Source organism: Pezoporus occidentalis, unplaced genomic scaffold (genome assembly GCF_034315485.1).
Source record: "Pezoporus occidentalis ecotype Australia unplaced genomic scaffold, CSIRO_AGI_Poc_V1 ctg45, whole genome shotgun sequence".
NCBI lineage: Eukaryota > Metazoa > Chordata > Aves > Psittaciformes > Psittacidae > Pezoporus > Pezoporus occidentalis.
This window is the reverse complement of record NW_026915780.1, coordinates 1-20,726: the sequence shown is the minus strand read 5'-3', so window position 1 is coordinate 20,726 and position 20,726 is coordinate 1. Positions and strand designations below refer to the sequence as shown.

Sequence of the window (20,726 nt, the reverse complement as noted above, 5' to 3'; positions counted from 1 at the left end):
TGGAGCAAGAACAGTCCTCTGCATTGCAAGTAGTGTTCTCTGATCCCTTAAAGTGATTAATTATCAGTGGCTGATCCATATCAGGGAAATTGTCAACAGAATCTTAAAAAACAAACAAACAAAACCACAAAAAACAAAAAACAAAAATTGGTTTCTTCAAACAGTAAGAACTTGAAACAGAAGGTAGTGGTGAAAAATAACGTATGATCAAAACGCCTTTGCAGAAGTCTTGACAAAAGCAGGCTGCTAGGAAAATTTGAAGTATGCTCGTAAAGGGGCAGCTAGTTAAGGAAAGGAAGGTAAGGCACAAATACGTGATCTCATTCAATGCTACATCATTATAGAAATCCTGGAATTGTGTTGAATGTTCTTTGAATTTGGACATCCAAGTGGAGCAAAAAGTCGTGTTGAGAGTGGTGATTCAAATAAAAAGTGAATTTCCTGAAACTGGCTCTATCCTTCACTAGGTGAAAGCAGCTCTATGGGCCCTCCAGGGAGGCACCTCTGTAGTGATTGCAAATGGAACCCACCCAAAGATCTCTGGTCATGTCATCACAGACATTGTGGAAGGGAAAAAAGTTGGAACTTTTTTTTCAGAGGTAAAACCTGCAGGTGAGTACAGAGGTAATGTGTACATTGAGACTTGCAGAGATTTTGTGAAAGGTTAGACTTACAGTTTGGCTAGACCTGTACAATAACTGGGAAGCCACACTCTGTTTGTAAAATGGATTTTGAAAGGTATTTTCTAAAGTAGGAATAGAAAATTTTGGATTCTCTGCTGTGGTTCCCTCCAGCTGATAAACTGCAGTGAGTAGAGTTGTTGCCATTTTTAGTCTTAGAGGTTGTCATCTAACATTGAAGATTTCAGTGTGAAAATGTGGACATAGAATGAGCAGCTGAACTAAGATAGTGTTTACTTCTATTTAACATAAGTTCCTTTTACAACTCAGTCTTCTGGTATGGTAGGTAGAAATATTTTCTGGCCACTACACTGCTGGCACAGCTCAGCAGTCACTGGAGAATCACTTTAACAATCACTGGAGAAAATCAGACCAAAGATGTGTCCTTAGCTGAACAGGACAAGTACAGAGTGACACATTTGACTTGAGCTTTAAGCCAAGCAAATTTCTTTGTGTATAATAATCCTCAGTTGATTTCTTGTATGAATTTGTTGGATCATCCTTTGAACCCATGTAAAGACTTTGCATACACAGTGTCACAATAGTCAAGAACCTTAACTAGATACTGTGTGTAAACTCTGCACTTAGAATTACGTGAAGACTGCTTGCTTTAAATAATGTTTGGGTTGGTGGAGAAGGCTTTGAATTTTCGTCCTGATAGCTTCATTGAATGCCCCTACTGCCTGTACGGGTGATCAGCCCCTGTTCAACTTCATAGGTGTGAGACATAGTCTTTCCACTCATCATCTCTCTTCCATGTGAAAGAGGTTTGGTCTTAGAGATTTTGTACTGACACTGTTCCAAAAACTTGGTCATCCCTGTTTCTCTTGTTTGAAACTGTTTTCATTCTGTTGTGATCTTTTTGAGATGGGCAAAAATCAAGATTTCAAGATGCAAATGAAGCTTTAATTTATCTGATGGCAGGACCTAGCTGAGTTTTAGTAAGATTGATATTTTTTGTTCTTTAATTGCCCTAATAATTCCAAACATTTAATTTGCTTTTTGATGTTGATGTTCACCAAGATGATGTTTTCATAGTAATTCATATTATTTGTGACAGTATTAAGGTCTGATTATTCCATTTCCCCTCTACATTGCTTCATGTTTATTTAGTGTGAATTACACTTGGCCTTTTGTGGCTTAGTAATTTGGCTGCAGAAGAAATCACGGAAAGACGTGGGGGCATTGGGTGAGAAGCTCCCAATGACCTGGCTTCAGCGTGCACTTGAGCCTAGAACCCCCCAGTGTGCTGGGCTGCCCCCCCAGAGTGTGAGCAGCAGCTCAGGGAGGGGATCCTGCAGCCGTGATCCAGCTCTGGAGCAGCAGCACAAGAGGGACGTGGAGCTGTTGGAGCAAGGCCAGAGGAGGCCACGGAGATGCTGCAAGGGTTGGAGCAGCTCTGCTCTGGAGCCAGGCTGAGAGCTGGGCTGGGTCAGTCTGGAGAAGAGAAGGCTCCTGAAGGGGAGACCTTAGAGCAGCTCCAGTGCCTAAAGGGGCTGCAGGAAACCTGGAGAGGGGCTTTGAGCAAGGACCTGTAGGGACAGGACAAGGGGGAATGGCTTTAACCTGCCCGAGGGGAGACTGAGATGAGCTCTTAGGCAGTAGCTCTTCCCTGTGAGGGTGCCGAGGCGCTGGCACAGGGTGCCCAGAGAAGCTGTGGCTGCCTCATCCCTGGCAGTGTTCAAGGCCAGGTTGGACACAGGGGCTTGGAGCAAGCTGCTCTAGTGGAAGGTGTCCCTGCCCATGGCAGGGGTTGAGACTGGGTGAGCTTTAAGGTCCCTTCCAGCCAAAACCATTCTGTGGTAATTGATGAATGGCCAAGGTTGGAAGAGAGAATATGACAGATGACAGGGTCATCTGGTCCTACCCCTTATCAAGCAGGTTGCCCAGGACTGTGTACAGGTAGCTTTTAAATATCGCCTAGAATGGAGACTCCACAACCTCCCCGGGCAGCCTGTGCCAGCGCTTGGTCATCCTTGCAGTGCAGAAGTGGTTTCTGATGGGAGGCACCTCCCGTGCTTCAGTTTGTGTCATTGTCTCTTCTCCTGTTGCTGAGCATCACTGAAAAGAGCCTGTCTTCATCTTCTTCACAGCCTTCCTTTAGGTACATACTGATGAGATCCCCCTAAACCCTCTTCTCCAGGCTAAATAGTTCCAGCTCTCTCAGCCTTTCCTTGTACAAGAGGTGCTCCCGTCCCTTCATCATCTTTGCTGCACTTCATTAGACTCTCCCCCCAGTGTTCATGTCTCCTTTGTACTGGGGAGCCCAGAACTGGACAATTTTAGGGGAGTTTAAATTCACACTTTGGTTTATCCATGAGCTGCTTGCGGACTCTTTGGGGAAGTGATGCTTGAACCTGGTGACTTGTTCAGAAATAGGAACAACTGACCTGTTCTGTATCATTTCAGTTTGAGAGGGTTCGTTTCAGGTCCTGCCAGGAAAAAAAAAAAAAGAGAAACCCCACCCTTCTTCTGCAGGAGCTCTTCTGAAATGTGTCCAGAGAGAGACAGGGGAAAGCAAATTTTCTGTGAACTGTTAACTCAGGTTGGGGTTTGGCTTCCATAATTGTTTATACATTCCTATGCTATTTTATAATCCTTTCTGTTTTCCTCATTTGAATACTTAAACTTTTCAAAGTTTGCCTCTTCTTTCAGTAGCCTGAGACTTAGCAATCCTGGTTATTTTCCCCTTTGTCAAGTCTTTTTGATGCAAGGTGCACCCTTGCCTCTGATGCAGTGACCTTACAGAATCTCTATCATGACTCTCTGCCTTTGGGGACCACAGTAGTATTGTATCAGGTACAGATTTTCCTGTTCTAGTGTACATCAGTTTTCTTGAGTATGTCAGTTTCAGACTCTGTACCTTCTTTCCTGCAGAAAAAAAGTGGAAAATGGAAGGGCTAGTGTTTACTTTCATATGTGCTGTTACTTTGTATATCTTTTTTTTGTTTTTTTGCAGGTCCTACAGTAGAGCAGCAGGGTGAAATGGCTCGAACTGGTGGCAGGACCCTGGCCGCTCTACAGCCTGAGCAGGTGACAGAACAATATGGCCTCACTTGTTAAGGTTGTGAATGTATGGCAAGTTTTACAACATTGATTTATAACACAGATGGTCCACTTAGGACAAGAATCAATTCTTTGTGTGTCAGATCTATCATTTGGATTGGAGTGTGCTTAAAGAGATGAGAAAAACATAATGTACCTTGGGGCTATGAAGTAATATATGCTTTCATGTGGGTTTTTAAAAATGATAATAGTGTTGAATATCACACAGAAATTAATTGTGCTCATTGCTGCTGAAGAATTGTCTGGAAAAACTTGCTCCATTCAATCCTGTGGGTAGTGTATGCAAAAGAGGAGATGCAGACAACCAATTACTGCTCTGCAGCTGGGTAGAATAGTTGCAGCTGTTGCAAAGAAGAGAAGGTGGTCTTAAAGAACATTCTGGGTTTGGGGAAGAAGACTGGGCATGAAAAGCAAGATAATAAACAGCAAAGCAAAGGCTGAAGCAGTGTTCAGCCTCATTTTTTCAATGTGATGCAGGCCCCAAGTATTCAGGGAGTCAAGACTCTGAGAGGCGGTCAACATAAATGGACTGAAGGTGACCAGGTGACCAGATGTCAACTAACGTGGACTTTGTATAAGAAGTCAGTTCAGAAACTGTTTTCTCTTTCAGAGAGCAGAAATTATTTATCGTCTTGCTGACTTACTGACTGACCAGAGAGAAGAAATTCTCTTGGCAAACAAAAAGGACTTAGAAGAGGCTGAAAATAAAGGTAATATTTCAAGTCCTTCCATGGTAATCCTATTGTCTCGAGCCTCTTGGGGCCTCAAAGGAAATGAGCAGAACTAGCATCTTCCGTCTCCTGGGATTGAGCAGTATGACTGTCACAGTCGTGAACCCAGGACCTTGAGACCTTCTCAGTGTAGACAGCTACAGCTTCCTTAATTACTTAAAACAGATGCCTTCATCAGGGAAGATCCCGAGGCCTTGCAAAACATAAAGCAGTGTATTGTAATAAATAAATAAATAAATAAAAATCAGTGCTCCATTTTACCAAAGGAGGCTTGCTTAAAAATTAAATATGACAAACATCACCTCTGATCATGCATAAAGTGAATATTTTCTGGACTGCTTAAAATTATTTTTGGCTCCTGAAGAGAAAGCTATCGTCTCTATACTTAAATTGCTGGTATCAAAAAAACATCATGCCCCCTTCTGACTGAGGAAGGTTCTCTTTAGGTAGCTTGGGTTAAGCCCATTCTTCCGTGTTTCACTGATAACATTCAGTCAGAAATTGGGATTGGGATAGCAAATGTATGAAAATGACATATCATGAATTGCAGTACTTTGTGGAAGAAGCCAGGGAACCATTTTTTGTTTGGTTGGTTTTGTTACTGACCGGAGCACTTGAGGGGACGTAGCTGGGTTAACTTATTGTCTGAACGTGTTCAGACTAGAAAATGCAGGCAGTTGTTGAGCAGTCTGTACAGAAATGCTATGCATGCATCTGTGCTTTGAGATTTCTAGCTATAATATAGAAAGATGAAATTACTGCCCAAACCTTCCAGAACTACTGCCAGGTATAAATTTGTAAGAAATTCAGACATATAGCAGTACTAGAAATTAAAAAATACTTATCTTTGTGGATGTTGATGTTGCTTCATGTACATATCACTTAAACCGCATTAAGTGAAAATGGGGTGATGGGTGAAATCATTGTCACGTTTGAGCGGTTTTATTGTGGCGACTGGACTTAATGCTGTGCATTTTTCATCTCAGGTGGGTTTCTTGCTAGGGTGTAGGAAATAACTGAATTTTCCTTAGGTTCACCACTTGCGTAAGTTGCTTTTGCTTGAGCCAAGGCAGACCAATCTATAGAATCACAGAATTGTTTAGGTTGGAAAAGACCTTTAAGATCATGAAGTCCAACCATAAATCTCCTACTGCCATATCCACCACTAAACCATGTGCCACATCTGTATGACTTCTAATCCATCTAGGGACGGTGACTCCACCACTGCCCTGGACAGCGTGCTCCAATGCATGACAGCCCTTTCGGTGAAGACAGTTTTCCTAATATTCAGTCTAAATCTCCCCGGCTTAACTTGAGGCTATTTCCTCTTGTCCTTTTCCTTGTTACTTGGGAGACTGACCCCACCTCACTGCAACCTCCTGTCAGACAGTTGTAGGGAGCGATCAGATCCCCCCGAGCCTTCTCTTCCCCAGATGGAACCCCCCAGGTCCCTCAGCCGTTCCCCATCACACTTGTGCTCCAGGCCCTGCACCACTCCATTGCCCTTCTCTGGTCCCACTCCAACACCTCAATGTCTCTCTTGTAGCAAGGGCCCCCCTGTCTCCAGCACAATTTTTCTTTGCTTTTAGGGAGATTGGCCCTTCCATTGTTGAAACGTCTGAGCCTGTCTACATCGAAGCTGAACAGCTTGGCTATTGGTCTGCGTCAGATTGCGGCATCCTCACAGGACAGCGTTGGCCGTGTAATTCGCCGAACACGAATAGCAAAAGACCTGGATTTGGAGCAGGTGACAGTGCCTATTGGCGTCCTTCTTGTGATCTTTGAGTCCCGACCTGACTGCCTTCCACAGGTAAGGAAGGCATATTTACACTGTTACGAATTCTTTGAAGCCAAAATATAGGGTGGGCAACTGGGAGGCTGTGAGAAGTACTGGGAGGATTCTTGTGTAGATTATTCTAAAATTGGTTTTGTTGGCGACCCTGTGTTTCCTGCAGCAATACTGTTAGGACTTCCTTCTGCGGAGATATTCAGGCCTGGGTTGTTTTGGTTGTGGGGGTTTTGTTTATTTGTTTGCTTTTTTGTTTTGTTAATTTGTTTTGCATTTTGGGGGTTTTGGGGTTTCTTTTTGGTGTGTTTTTGTTGGGTTTGGATTTTTTTTTTTTTTTTGTTTTTGATAAACCCAGCATAAGAGTGATCTTATTTTCAGATGATGAAAGTTCTGCATTTGTCTTAAAAATTTATGTTCAGTGCCTAACTGATAAGTGGGAGGCTCCTACCAATGAGCACTTGTTTTATCTGTCCATGCTGCGTACAGCTGAGCTGCAGGCTAGGATTAAACAGGAACTGTGAAATACAGATGCTAGCAATTAACTGTAACTCTTAGGAATACATGGTTAAAAAAAATAAACCAATAAAAAATTGCTGAGCACAGAAAGCACAGAAGTTGCAGGCTTTGAGAGGTCTGTCCTGTACTGACACTGCTTGTGTGAGGCAGAATGATAACTGTTACTCAGTTGCTGTGAGATGGGTTTGAGGAAGAATGCTGTTCTGAGTTCTTGGGTACTGACGTTTCTGGAAGGGCTGGTGAAATCTTGACTGGTGTACTGTAAGTGAATGTCATTTATATTGTGCTGGGAATAAGGCAGGCATTTTAAAAATCAAATACCTTCACCTGCAGCACTGTGTGGGACTGTTGCTGTCAGTAAATGGTGTTATAATGCATGTAAATATGGGGACTGAACTAATATTACAGAGGCAACCTTAATCTTATTTTCTAACTCCCAACTACTGTACTGAGCAGCTGTAGTAGATTTTTAATAAGTAAACAAAAAAAACTTCACAGTTAACACAAGCTGTTTCCCACAATTAACATTAGTGTCTAGGAAGATGGATTAAAGGGTTCTCTAACATGAGCGGGTGTTTGAGGGGAAAGTGATGGTTACAGACACTTTAGAAGGAAGAGGGATTCAACCAGTGGACAGTGTGGTACTTCATGGCTAAATTTTGTGAGTGCTTCCCATTTCACATTGAAAGGGAGTATGCTCTAGGCAAAGTTCCTGTGAAATGACAAGGCACTAATCTCCCATGTCTACCATTATTAGCAGCCTCACGCTTGCAGGCCCTTGTCCTTGTAGGGGACTTCAACCACCCTGATATCTCAGGGGGGCCCAACACAAACAATCCAGGAGGTTCCTCGATTGTGTGGAAGACAACTTCCTTCTGCAAGTAATAGAGGAGCCAACAAGGAGAGGGGCCTCGTGCTCACCAGCAGGGAAGGGCTGGTGGGGAACATGATGCTCTAAGGCAGCCTTAGCTGCAGCAATCATGAGATGGTGGAGTTTGAGGTCCTCAGGGCAGTGAGAAGGGCACACAGCAAGCTCACTGCCCTGCACTTCAAGAGAGCAGACTTGGGCCTCTTCAGGACCCTGCTCAGTAAGGTTCCATGGGATAAAGCCCTAGAGGGTAGGGGGCCCAAGACTGTTGGTTGATATTGAAGGATCACCTGCTTCAAGCTCAGAAGTGTTGTGTGCTGACAAGAAGGAAATGGGGCAAGAAGGCCAGGAGGCCTCCATGGATGCATAAGGAAGTGCTGAGAAAACTTAGAAGAGGAAAAGAAGCTTATACAAGGTGGGAGCAAGGACAGGCAGCCCGGGAAGGATATAGGGGTGTTGTCCAGGAAGCAAGGGCTCAGGTCAGGAAGGGTAAGGGCCAGTTAGAATTGAGACTGCGCAGGGATGATAAGGGTAACAGAAAGGGCGTCTGTAGGTATGTAGCCACCAAAACAAAGCCTGAGGGTAATGTGGGCCCTCTCTGGAAGCAAACAGGAGAACTGGCTACCCTGGATTTGGAGAAGGCTGAGGTTTGCAGTGACTTCCTTGCATCAGTCTTCACTGGTAAAGGCTCTGACCACACCACCCAAGCCTTGGAAGACAAATGCAGGGACTGTGAGAATGAAGACCTTGGGCCCACTGTAGGAGAGGATCTGGTTCAAGACCATCTTAAAAACCTGAACGTGCACAAGTCCATGGGACCTGATGAGATCCATCTGCGGGTCCTGAAGGAGCTGGTGAATGAAGTTGCTAAGCCACTGGCCATCATATTTGAAAAATCATGGCAGTCAGGTGAAGTTCCCGATGACTGGGAAAAGGGAAATATAACCCCCATTTCCAAGAAGCGGAAAATGGATGACCCAGAGAACTACAGATCAGTCAGTCTCACCTCTGTGCCTGGCAAAATCTTGGAGCAGATTCTCCTGGCAGGCATGCTAAGGCACATGAAAATCAACAAGGTGCTTGGTGACAGCCAGCGTGGCTTCACTAAGGGGAAATCCTGCCTGACCAATTTGGTGGCCTTCTATGATGGCGCTACAGAACTGATGGACAGGGGTAGAGCAGTTGATGTCATCTACCTGGACTTGTGCAAAGCATTCGACACCATCTCACACAACATCACAACATCCTTGTCTCTAAACTGGAGAGACATCAATTTGATGGATAGACTGCTCGGTGGATAAAGAATTGGCTGGATGGCTGCACACAGAGGTTCTGGAGAGGAGATGTTTTCTGAAGGAGTGTAATTTTTTTTTTTTTTTTTTGCTCCCCTCCCCCTTCTCCCAAAGAGATGGACAAATTGTGAGGCCATTGTGTATAGGATCAGGGTGAGAAAGACAAAAAGGGATACAAAAATAACATAAGTCTGGGAATAGAGCCTTGTCGTGTCTGACACACTCTTCTGTAGAAAAGAACAAAAAACTGAAACAGTAAGACCTACCATCACTTGTTTTTCAGTTTTGTGTGGAAAACACCAATAAGAACTAGGGTCTGGAGATTCAACAAATTGGTTATATATTTTCAACAGCAGAAGTAATTTTTTATCTAACTTCCAAAAAGCAGTGGCATTTTCAAAGTACTTTTTGAAATATGGTCTGCTAATGTTGCTGGTCTCAAATGGGTGAAATCTGGCACCTTAAACAGAAAGGCAGCAGCATCAGTCGGTTGCTTCTGATTCGGAACGTGAAAGCAAAACTATATAGGTGATGCTGGGCCTATTGTCTACAATGTTTTTTCCTCATACTTGCAGCAAGTGTTGTCTGATTGTGACTTCTGTTTAGACAGCACGATAAAAATGTTCTTCCTGCTTATAGAAGAGCTCTTTAGCCGTTTTCTGAGAGAATGATTGGGGACAGAAGTTCTTGCACCTAAAATTATTCTCCTTGGGGTGATTGCCCATATAGCTACCTAATTCATACTAGAGTCTACATCCAGGGTTTTCTCTGACTTCTTCGCTGCAGTCTGCCCCGGCAATAGTACCCTGAAAACTCAGGCTTGTTCCTGAGACACTTACCACATTTCATTTCTGGAGTTAAATGTGCTGTTATTTGTAATGATTTTCTTTTTTTTTTTGGTGTGTGGTAGAATGAAAACTGTAAATTCACATTGAGTAAATCAACAGGGCTAAAAATCCTGTTCTTATTTTGTGGGTGTTATTCTGATAGAAGAGACAGATTACTCTGTTTCTGCACACACCCCCCATCGAATAAATTCTTTTCTGACAGGTGTCTGCTTTGGCCATAGCCAGTGGAAATGGCTTGCTTCTTAAAGGAGGGAAGGAGGCAGCACGTAGCAATCAAATCCTTCATCATCTGACGCAAGAAGCACTCTCCATTCATGGAGTCAAAGATGCAGTGCAACTAGTAAGAGCCTAGAATTAAATCAGTGATTTCTTTGATGTGGTATGTATAAAAAGTATGGGCAGAACTTGAGTGTTCAAACTGTCGATTGTTTGTATTCAACTACTACAGGTGAACACAAGAGAAGAAGTAGAAGATCTCTGTCGTTTGGATAAGCTGATAGACCTAATCATTCCACGTGGTTCATCACAGCTAGTCAGAAATATCCAGAAAGCTGCTAAGGGAATCCCAGTGATGGGACACAGTGAAGGGATCTGTCATGTGTATGTGGACACAGATGCCAGCGTTGAGAAGGTTACACGAATAAGTAAGCTGGGAGAGTGTGACTTAAATCACATGGATGTAATTGAACTTGATATCTTGAGTATGCAATATGGTGATGGTAATTGATAATTCATACGCTGTTCAAAATTTTTGTTGTAAATGCTATGTAACCAATTATCTACTCTTAAACTTCAGTCAGAGACTCAAAGTGTGAATATCCTGCTGCCTGTAATGCTTTGGAAACTCTCTTAATTCATCGAGACTTGCTGAGAACCCCGTTGTTCGATCAAATCATAGACATGTTGAGAGTAGAACAGGTTAGTCACTCATACTTGTGTTTTGTTCTGTTGCCTTTTTTTTTCCTAGCACTTTAGAAACATTTGGTCTGGCTAGTGTAGCCATATTTAGTTTTATGAGGGCGTAACACTTAAGTTATCTGCATGTCTCTTCATACATGTAAATGAACTTACAGAAGAACTTTCTCTAATTCTCCACACAACCTCAAGGCTTTTTGTAAAAATGACCTGAAAGCAGCTTCTTCAGGACAGCTATGTGCCATTATTGGGATACAAATACTTCCTTTTATATAGCACAAATCATCAGACTTAGAAAAGCATACACACAACCCTTTCTCTACCCTTCTTAATTATGATTTAATTGCTGTTAACCTCCCAGATGCAAGGCCTCTTCTTCATTAATTTAGTGAATTCACTTTCTGTTTTTCTCCTTTATGAATATGCTTCAGCCCCATTTTTTTAAAATTTTCATCTTGCCTGCCCATTATCCCCACCCTCCTAGTATGTCAAAGAAACAGTGAAAGGCCAGCATACTAATTAGTTGTCTTGACATGGGCAATGTTTTCTCAGTACAGGTAGCAGAGATGCACTGGGAGAGAAATATCCATGAAGTGGCGTGAACTGCACATAAATCAAGGATTTTCACACAGCAGTGTGTGTTTGGCAAATACAGGCAGTGATTAATGCAGTTAAATTAGGGAGGCCATATGTCCTGATGATATTGAAAGGGTCACAGTAAAAGAAGCTGATAGGTAATCAGGAGCAAGTCCTCACTTAATGGATTTATTTTTGTTTTTTTTAAATGTCATTTGGTTGCTTATTGGGAAGGGCAGAGTGAAAGGTGGGTCTCCAGACTTTGGATGGTGGGAGTGTGAGGACTAGTATATTTCCACCACTACCCATGTAGCTCCTAAGACAGTGGGGAGGATGTTACCTCTGTCTGATATGACCTGACAGCAAGAAACATGCAAATACAGAATCCCAGCCTGGTTTGGATTGGAAAGGACCTTAAGACCATCTAGTTCCAACATCCTGCCATGGGCAGGGATGCCTCACACTAGACCATGTTGCCCAAGGCTCTATCCAGCCTAGCCTTGAACACTGCCAGGGATGGAGCATTTACCACTTCTTTGGGCAAACTGTGCCAGTGCCTCACCACCCTCACAGTAAAGAACTTCTTCTTATGTCTAACCTGAACTTCCCCTGTTTTAGTTTAAACCCATCACCCCTTGTCCTGTCACCACAGTCCCTGATGAAGAGGCCCTCTCCAGCATCCTTGCAGGCCTCCTTCAGATTGAGCAGGATTTTGCAAGTAAAGTAATTTACAGTTGCACAAGAAAATGCCATTCTATGGATACCTTCTTAAAAGCCTTCAAGTTTTGCAGACTTGTGCCGTATTTCCCATTTATGCTTGTCTTGTCAAAATTTCCTGTGTTTTGTTTGCATGGGAATTTCTCTGCTGTATCGATTGTATATTGTCTCTCATTGTTTAGGTGTCTCAGCTGCTGTGATTGTGGGTTGAAAGATAGATAGTTTGATATGCAAAAGAAAGAGGAAGAAGAAAGGGGAAGGAGGAGGGAAGGAGAGGCAGCAATGGACAACCAACCCCTAAAAGCCCATACAAGTGAGGCGAAGCTAATTACTCACCATCTGCCACATGCAGACCAAATCCCAGCCAGTCTCTGAGCAGCACCTATCTTCTTCAAAAAACCCTTCCCTCAGTTTGTATTGCCGTGCATGATTTTATATGGCATGTAACATCCCTTTAGTGAGTTCAGGTCAGCTGTGGTGGTTCTGTCCCCTCCCAACTTCCTGCGCAATCCCAACCTTTTTGCCTGGGGAAGTGTTTTTGGGGGTTAGGGAAGAGAAAGCCTTGATGCTGTGCAAGCTGTGTTCAGCAACAACCAAAAATATTAGTTTGTTTTCAAAACCGTTTTAGTCCCAAGTGCAAAACATAGCACCATAGGGCTGCTGAGAAGAAAATTCACTCTGTCCCACACAGAGTACCAGAAGCCACACTTTCACCTGGAACACACTGGAACTCAGCAGCCCAAAATGTTTCTGTTATTGTAGGTGAAGATTCACGCTGGCCCAAAGTTTGCATCTTACTTGACGTTCAGCCCTTCAGAAGTGAAATCTCTCCGCACAGAATATGGGGACCTGGAGTGCTGCATTGAGGTGGTGGACAGTGTCCAAGAGGCTGTTGAACACATCCACAAGTATGGAAGTTCTCACACAGATGTTATCATCACAGAGAATGGTTAGTGATCAGTCTGCTTCCTTAAGCTACTGTTTTAGTTTGCCAATTCTTGGTGTTAGTGTAGCCACTGAAATTGCAATAGTTGTTCTTCTCGGGTCTGTAGTCGGCATAACCAACTGGAGGGCTATGAATTAAATGTGCCTACAGTCCTGTTTAGCTCACAGAAAACATGTTGTTTGACACTTATTCACCATTTTAAGGAATATGCTTGAGTGAATGGCCAATGGCAAGTCAGCACACGCTCTTGCACGCAAATTGCTTTCTGTTCCTGTATCATGCAGACTTACTGCATCAGAAAGTTTTGCAGGAACATCTCCTGTATCCTGAAGATGTCCTTAGGCCTCTAAAGGCTGCTGGGAATAAGGATTATAGGGAAGATGAGACTTTATCCACTTTGTCTTCCTATGTCATTTTTATCCTTGTAAACAAGGACCGCAGATGTTTTCTCCCTACCTCTTCCAGTCCTTTACTTCCCACTTCTGCATCCCTAGTACAAAAGCTGCATTGATCTCAGTTTGCAGATTCTTGCCTCTTAGTTGTGAACCTGTGCTCCTTTTTTTGCAGCTCTGTGCTGCTCCCATCCCTAGCACCTGCCCCACATGCAGTTTGAACATTGTGCCAGTTCAAAACGTAGCTAGGGCTGCAGCCAAAGGTTGATTCTCCAACCAGACCAAGCCTGGAACTCCTGAGGATCAGCTGCAGTTAAATTCATGTTGGTCTGTGGCTGGGCAGATGTGTGAATCAAGCAGACTTCTGTTTCTGTACCTCTTGCTGAGTTTAAATGAGTGTCACTAAAAGGTATGCATTTGATACCATAACCTACTGCCATGGGGCCTGGTGCACTAGTGATTTGCTAGGGAGTGTACCGGAAATATAGCTGATCTTTAATATAGCTTAATATAAACTTAATGTCACAAAGATCTGTGGTCATACTAAGTTTATAAGTTGTCCTTGTCACTAAGGATGACTGACCTGCAACTCTCAGTCTTACAGAGAACGGAGTCCTCCAGAGGACTAAGACTTGTATAATTCTGCTTGAGCTTGCTCAGGTCTTGCATGTTCTGTGTTAAACAGATTTAGTTAGCTGATTTCATGGGGTATTTCTGCAGTTGGGTATTTCCCAAGTATTACCTGCAATAGCAGTTAAGCTTAGGATTTTTTATCATCTGGAACAATTCCATGTCTGAGATTTAATGGAGAGCTGACTCTGTAGTTTAACTGTCTCAGTTTGACTGCAAAATACTGTTTGAGGCAGTTGTCCTTTCTCCCCAGTCATATAACTATCCCTGTTTGCAGGTTCTGGGCAAGACGTGGTTAGAATTGGAGTGCTTTTGCTTTCTTCTAATCTTTGCAAGCTTCTAGTAACATTTGCAGCTGTGTCTACTTGATAAGCATATTGTGAAGATGGTATAAATAAACATGTCTTAGCCCAGGCTGCTTAAATACTGTCTGATAAGTCTCCATGTGAAAGTTGTATTGTTACCTGTTCACTGTACTATGTTGTATTTACTAGAGGGCATGATTATTCTCTGTGTACTGGATTGTATTTTCTCTGCCTCTTCCCCAGAAGAAACAGCAGAGTTCTTCCTCCAGCATGTGGACAGCGCATGTGTTTTCTGGAATGCCAGCACCCGATTCTCTGATGGCTATAGATTTGGACTTGGTAAGGGAGAAAATACTGCAGGGATGTGACTGCAGAATTTGCTGTTATATGAAAAGTGTAGCAGTCTGAATCCTGGAAGGCAGAATTAGTTTCCAATCTTACTGTCTAATACAAGGTTTTCAGGAAAGGTACCATAGGAGAAGTTGAAGCCTAGACATTTCATCCATCTGGAATGACAGACAGTTTAGTACTTCTTTCCTGTCAGCACCAGCTAATACTGCTACACAGACTATAGATTAATTTAGCATAGGAAGCAAAGATGGTTTGGATCCTTTGAAGTTCTATCCAATCAGAACAAAGTATGTTGTAGGCACATAATGCTAGAACAATGCAACACAGGATCTGAAACTGGTGAGTAGTTTTTCTTTTGCTTATCTTTCCAATGATGCTGTAAGGAATGCCATACTTCATTCCTGCTGGGCTGACTGAACTGCTGTCCAGTGTGCCAGTGGTGCAGTGTTGAAAGACGGGACCAAACCGAGTACATGATCTTTTGAGGTCCCTTCCAATCTCTAGCATGCTGTGATACTGTGATACTGTGAGTATCTGTTGCTTAAATAAAGAGGTGCACCTACCTTGATTGCAGAATACAAGGGAAACATTCCTTCCTGAGGCAGAAACTCAGGAATCTCCATAGCAGGCTATTACTGTGTCAGCTGGAACATTTAGTGTTCTATTGGATTAAAAAAATTCTAGCTAGGGTCTTGCAGTACCTCCTCAACATGATTACAAAGGACAGAAGATGAGATTACAATCATGACTAATGTAGTGTTTGAAAATTAAAAAAAAAAAAAGGGATTAAACCCTCAGGAAGTAAGATCCATATGAGAGGTACCTTTTCTTTCACATCTTTCTCTCTAAAAGTAACACTGTAGCAGCCAGAAGTGCAAACATTATAAGTTATAATGTAATAGTTAAGCTCCTCTAACTTTTAAATCAGGTAAACATCTGGCATTTTGAGGGGAGCAGAGAAAAGCAGGTCACTGAGAGGCAGCTGGTTTTACATAAAGGTGCAAAACTTGTAAGTATGAAGTGAACATCTGAAGATTAACTGTCTTTTATCTTGTGTGTTTCCTGCAGGTGCTGAAGTGGGAATTAGTACTTCTCGTATCCATGCACGTGGACCAGTGGGAATTGAAGGACTCTTAACTACAAAGTGGTTGCTGAGGGGGGACAATCACGTTGTTTCTGACTTCTCAGAGCACGGGAGCATGAAGTATCTTCATGAGAGCCTGCCTCTCCCTCAGAGAAATACCAACTGAGAACATGAGGGCAGCGGGAAGCCCCAGGGCTATAAATAGTTCCTGGAGATGTTCAGACTTCAGGGCACTCTGGAGATGGGAGTTTAGTTTTCATCCTCAGGAACATTGTTCTCAGTCACTCCACAGTACAACAAATACCAAATTATCCCATCTGTGAGATTATTTTTTTATTTCTGACTCTGTTTCTTAGTGTTTGCAAACTGACCTGACTTCTCCCAGAGATAGAATTCTTCAAAACACAGGTAACTAAGGGAAGATTTAAATACCTGCTGCGTTCTTTTTGTATCCCGTTACTCATAGCAAATATGCTTAGTGGCAGAGCATCAGTTTTTTCTAAGTCTTTGTGCTGTTCAGCTGCTGTCTGTTCTGAGAACAAGGCAGATAGCTGCTGGAGTTCTGTTTGGTTGGTTTTTGTTTTGTTTTTCTCCCTTCTGCCTTATGATCAAGGCAGCTCTTGAAAGCCAGAAAGCTTTACACTTTCATTCTTTGTATTTGATTACTCTTGTGATAAGAGCATAGGTGTTTCAAATGCATAAGCTTTTGACCAAGAAACCTTTTATATCTCATTTCTTTGTATTGATTACTATTGTAGATAAATAACGCAACTGTCTCCCATGTGAACTTTTATATGAAACTAAAGAAAAATAAACCTTCGGTACAAATAGGTATCAAACTTGCCCTCTGCACCCCCTCCCCCGAGAGCAGTGCTGCTTCCTCACTGTTCCGGCGTGCATAACGCCTGCAGGCACGCTTCTTATCCCCCCCTCCGTGCTGCAGCGAGGGTCGGACCGAGCCCCGGCCATGGAGGAACAGCTCCGCGCCCGTCCCGCACCGTAACCCTGCAGCGACGCCTCACTTCCGGGTAGCGCATGCGGTGACACCGGTGAAGCGAGCGGGGCGCTGCGGTAGCGGCGGGTGGTTCCCGGGCTCCGGAGGCGGCCCGCAGCGGGCGCTCAGGCCCTGAACGCGGTGAGCGGGGGGGTTCCCAGCCTTGTCCTGCCGTGAGGGTCCTGGTGTCTCAGCGCTGGGGACGCGGGGAGCGGCGGGCAGGGCCTGTAGCAGGACGGGCAGGGCCTGTAGCAGGACGGGCTTGCCGTGGACGCCAACCCGACATGGCTGGCCAGGCGAAAGGAAGTTTAAAGCTGAACGGCCGAGCAGATTTGAGGATGGTTGATCGAGGTACAATAACTGCAACCGTGAGAGAGTTACTGGAGAGCTGTTACTGGTAAAAACCATCTCCCGACCGCCGGGTAGCTGGCGGCGCTCTAAGCAAGTAAAGCCTTCCCTGAGCCTGCCCCCAGGCGCTGCGGCCTGCGAGCCCTCTGCTCTCTACGGGCGCACAGACAACCGCAGGACACACATGTACTCAGCATCTCTCGGGGGTGGGACTCCCCTGCTGACCCTCTGAGGCAGCCCTCTTCCTTCCACCTTATATGCTTCTCCACCACCACTAAAACAGCCCTAAAAGTTCTGAAACCATCCATAAATCCTGTACAAAGCCCCCAGTACTCCTGTGATTCACTCAGCCCCAATGCCAAAATAGTGCATACTCTGCACCAGCATTTTCACCTTCCATTTTGCTCCTTCCATTGCTCTATTGCACTATTGTTCATCCTTCCCTTCTCCTTAAACTTCCACATTTCTCTGCCTATCCTTCTACCTCTTTCTACTGAAGTCCCTCTTTGCCCCTTTCCAGTCCCTCTTACCCTGCCCTACATCCTGCTGCTTCTGCCTCTTTCCTGTCCTAATCCAAGAGGCACATGTGCAGTACCCAGCAGCAGCATGGCAGCACAGTGGCCTTTGGTGCTGCCAGCAGCATGTGTGGGCTGAAGCCACTGGAGGCAAGTGAGACCCTTTGGCGAGTGCTGTTTGCTCCCCAAAAGCTTTTCCCATTGGCCCAGGCCTACCCCAGGTCCTGAGGTGGCAGCAGCCAGATAGACCTCAAATGTGCTGTCAGAAGCACCAGCAGGAGGAGGGTCTCCAGCCAGGAGTGATCTATGGTAATAACAGTTGCTGCTTCTTTGCCTCTCCCGGGGCCACGCTGAGGATGTGGGTGTCCATTCCACCCCGGGCATGTTGCTTAACTGCATCCACCTCAGGCTTCCATGAGTTGTCTCTGCCCGGTTTCACTCTCATCACTTTGGGGGGGGGGGGTGTGGGGGTGTGTGTGAAAAGGACAGGGGAGCACTTATTCTGGCTGTGGATGGTAGCTGTCACAGCTAAAGCTGTAGAGGCTAAAGAAGGTTAATGAAGATGAAATCAAAGACCACCCAGCCAGTAGGTGCTTCGCACTGCAGGCAAGAGAGAGCCTGTCTCTGGATGAGGAAGGATCCCTCATCCTTGTCTGCAGCAGCTCAGACCACTGACCTTCACCACGGGGTCTGTATGAGTCACCAGTGTTGCCATGTAGCTCACGGACATCTGAGGAGATGTGTCTAGGAAGCTTTGTCTCCTAAGAGCTGTGAGACACCCACGTTTTCTCTGAGGTGGATGACAGGTTGGTGACTGGAGTTACAGAACAGGAAGGGAGGAGACAAGGAGAAAGAAGTATCTGACCTGTCAAATTCTCCTGGTGGTGGTGAGAGCTGTGGTGGGCCCCAGGCCCTTGGGGCCTTGTCGCCCCTCTTGTATGTCCTGGGCCTTCCCTGCCCCACCTTCCCATGCTGCTGTGATTAATATAACCCCCATTTTCAAGAAGGGGAAAATGGATGACCAAGGGAACTACAGACAACTCAGTCTCTCTCACCTCTGTGCCTGGCATGGAGCAGATTCTCCTGGAAGGCATGGTAAGGCACATGAAAATCAACAAGGTGCTTGGTGACAGCCAGCATGGCTTCACTAAGGGGAAATCCTGCCTGACCAATTTGGTGGCCTTCTATGATGGGGCTACAGAACTGATGAACAGGGGTAGAGCAGTTGATGTCATCTACCTGGACTTGTGCAAAGCATTCGACACCATCTCACACAACATCACAACATCCTTGTCTCTAAACTGGAGAGACATCAATTTGATGGATGGACCACTCAGTGGATAAAGAACTGGCTGGATGGCCATATGCAAAGAGTTGTGGTGAATGGCTCAATGTCCGGCTGGAGACCAGTAACGAGTGGTGTCCCTCAGGGATTGGTGTTGGGACCGGTCTTGTTCAACATCTTTGTCGCTGACATGGACAGTGGGATTGAGTGTGCCCTCAGCAAGTTTGCCGATGACACTAAGCTGTGTGGTTCGGTTGATACCCTGGAGGGAAGGAATGCCATCCAGAGGGACCTTGACATGCTTGTGAGGTGGGCTGATGCCAACCTCATGGGGTTTAACCATGCCAAGTGCAAGGTCCTACACCTGGGTCAGAGCAATCCCAGGCACAGCTACAGGTTGGGCAGAGAAGAGATTCAGAGCAGCCCTGTGGAGAAGGACTTGGGGGTGTTGGTTGATGAGAAAATGAACATGAGCCGGCTTCAGTGTGCACTTGCAGCCCAGAAAGCAACCGTGTCCTGGGCTGCATCAAAAGGAGCGTGACCAGCAGGTCGAAGGAGGTGATCCTGCCCCTCTGCTCTGCTCTTGTGAGACCTCACCTGGAGCACTGTGTGCAGTTCTGGTGTCCTCAACATAAAAAGGACATGGAACTGTTGGAACAAGTCCAGAGGAGGCCACGAGGACGATCAGGGGACTGGAGCACCTCCTGTATGAAGACAGGCTGAGAAAGTTGGGGCTGTTCAGCCTGGAGAAGAGAAGGCTGTGTGGAGACCTCAAAGCAGCCTTCCAGTATCTGAAGGGGGCCTATAGGGATGCTGGGGAGGGACTCTTCATTAGGGACTGTAGTGACGGGGGTAATGGTTTAAAACTTAAACAGGGGAAGTTTAGGTTGGATATAAGAAGGAAATTCTTTCCTGTGAGGGTGGTGAGGCACTGGAATGGGCTGCCCAGGGAGGTTGTGAATGCTCCATCCCTGGCAGCGTTCAAGGCCGGGTTGGACAGAGCCTTGGGTGATATGATTTAGCTTAAGGTGTCCCTGCCCACGGCAGCGGGGTTGGAACTGGATGATCTTAAGGTCCTTTCCAACCGTAACGATTCTATGATTCTACGATTCCATGGATGGACCACTCGGTGGATAAAGAACTGGCTGGATGGCCGCACACAAAGAGTTGTGGTGAATGGCTCAATGTCCGGCTGGAGACCAGTAACGAGTGGTGTCCCTCATGGATTGGTGTTGGGGGTGGGAAAATAGACCGGAAGCTAGGCGGGACTAAGAGTGACTGACTGGTGGAATATCCAATGGCCGCTGTGGGGGGGCGGTGGGAAAAGAGACAGGAAGCCAGGCAGGTCTAAGGGTGACTGACGGGCCCACTAGACAATGGACGCGGGGGGGGGGGGGGGGAGGGGGGCGGTGGGAAAATAGACCGGAAGCTAGGCGGGGCTAAGAGTGACTGACGGGAGCAATAGCCAATGGCCGCTGCGGGGGGGCGGTGGGAAAACAGACCGGAAGCTAGGCGGGGCTAAGAGTGACTGACGGGCGGAGTAGCCAATGGACACTGGGGGGGGACGGAGGGAGAATAGAGACGGAGCTGGGCGGCTCTAAGAGTGACTGACGGGAGCTTTTGCCAATGGCGAATGTGGGTGGGCGGTGGGAAAATAGACCGGAAGCCAGGCGGGTCTAAGTGTGACTGACGGGAGGAATAGCCAATGGACGCTGTGTGGGGGCGGTGGGAAAATAGACCGGAAGCTAGGCGGTGCTAAGAGTGACTGACGGGAGCTCTAGCCAATGGCCGCTGTGGGGGGGGGGTGGTGAGAAAATAGACCGGATGCTAGGCGGGGCTAAGAGTGACTGATGAGTCCTCCAGCCAATGGCCGCTGAG

General features: G+C 45.5%; 1 protein-coding gene across 4 annotated transcripts in view; it reads left to right on the top strand.

Annotated features, from left to right (window-relative positions):
* The window catches only part of ALDH18A1 (aldehyde dehydrogenase 18 family member A1), a 33,879-nt gene extending 17,382 nt beyond the window's left edge, over positions 1-16,497 (top strand). For all 4 annotated transcript variants that reach the window (XM_062635091.1, XM_062635093.1, XM_062635092.1 and 1 more), the window contains 10 exons: positions 468-612; positions 3,640-3,713; positions 4,357-4,456; positions 6,067-6,287; positions 9,993-10,130; positions 10,239-10,434; positions 10,587-10,708; positions 12,761-12,947; positions 14,515-14,610; positions 15,691-16,497. In XM_062635091.1, the coding sequence (XP_062491075.1) occupies positions 468-612; positions 3,640-3,713; positions 4,357-4,456; positions 6,067-6,287; positions 9,993-10,130; positions 10,239-10,434; positions 10,587-10,708; positions 12,761-12,947; positions 14,515-14,610; positions 15,691-15,872 (1,461 nt within the window). In that variant the 3' untranslated portion in view covers positions 15,873-16,497. The remainder of the gene's footprint in view (positions 1-467; positions 613-3,639; positions 3,714-4,356; positions 4,457-6,066; positions 6,288-9,992; positions 10,131-10,238; positions 10,435-10,586; positions 10,709-12,760; positions 12,948-14,514; positions 14,611-15,690) is intronic.
* The last annotated feature ends 4,229 nt before the right edge of the window (positions 16,498-20,726 follow it).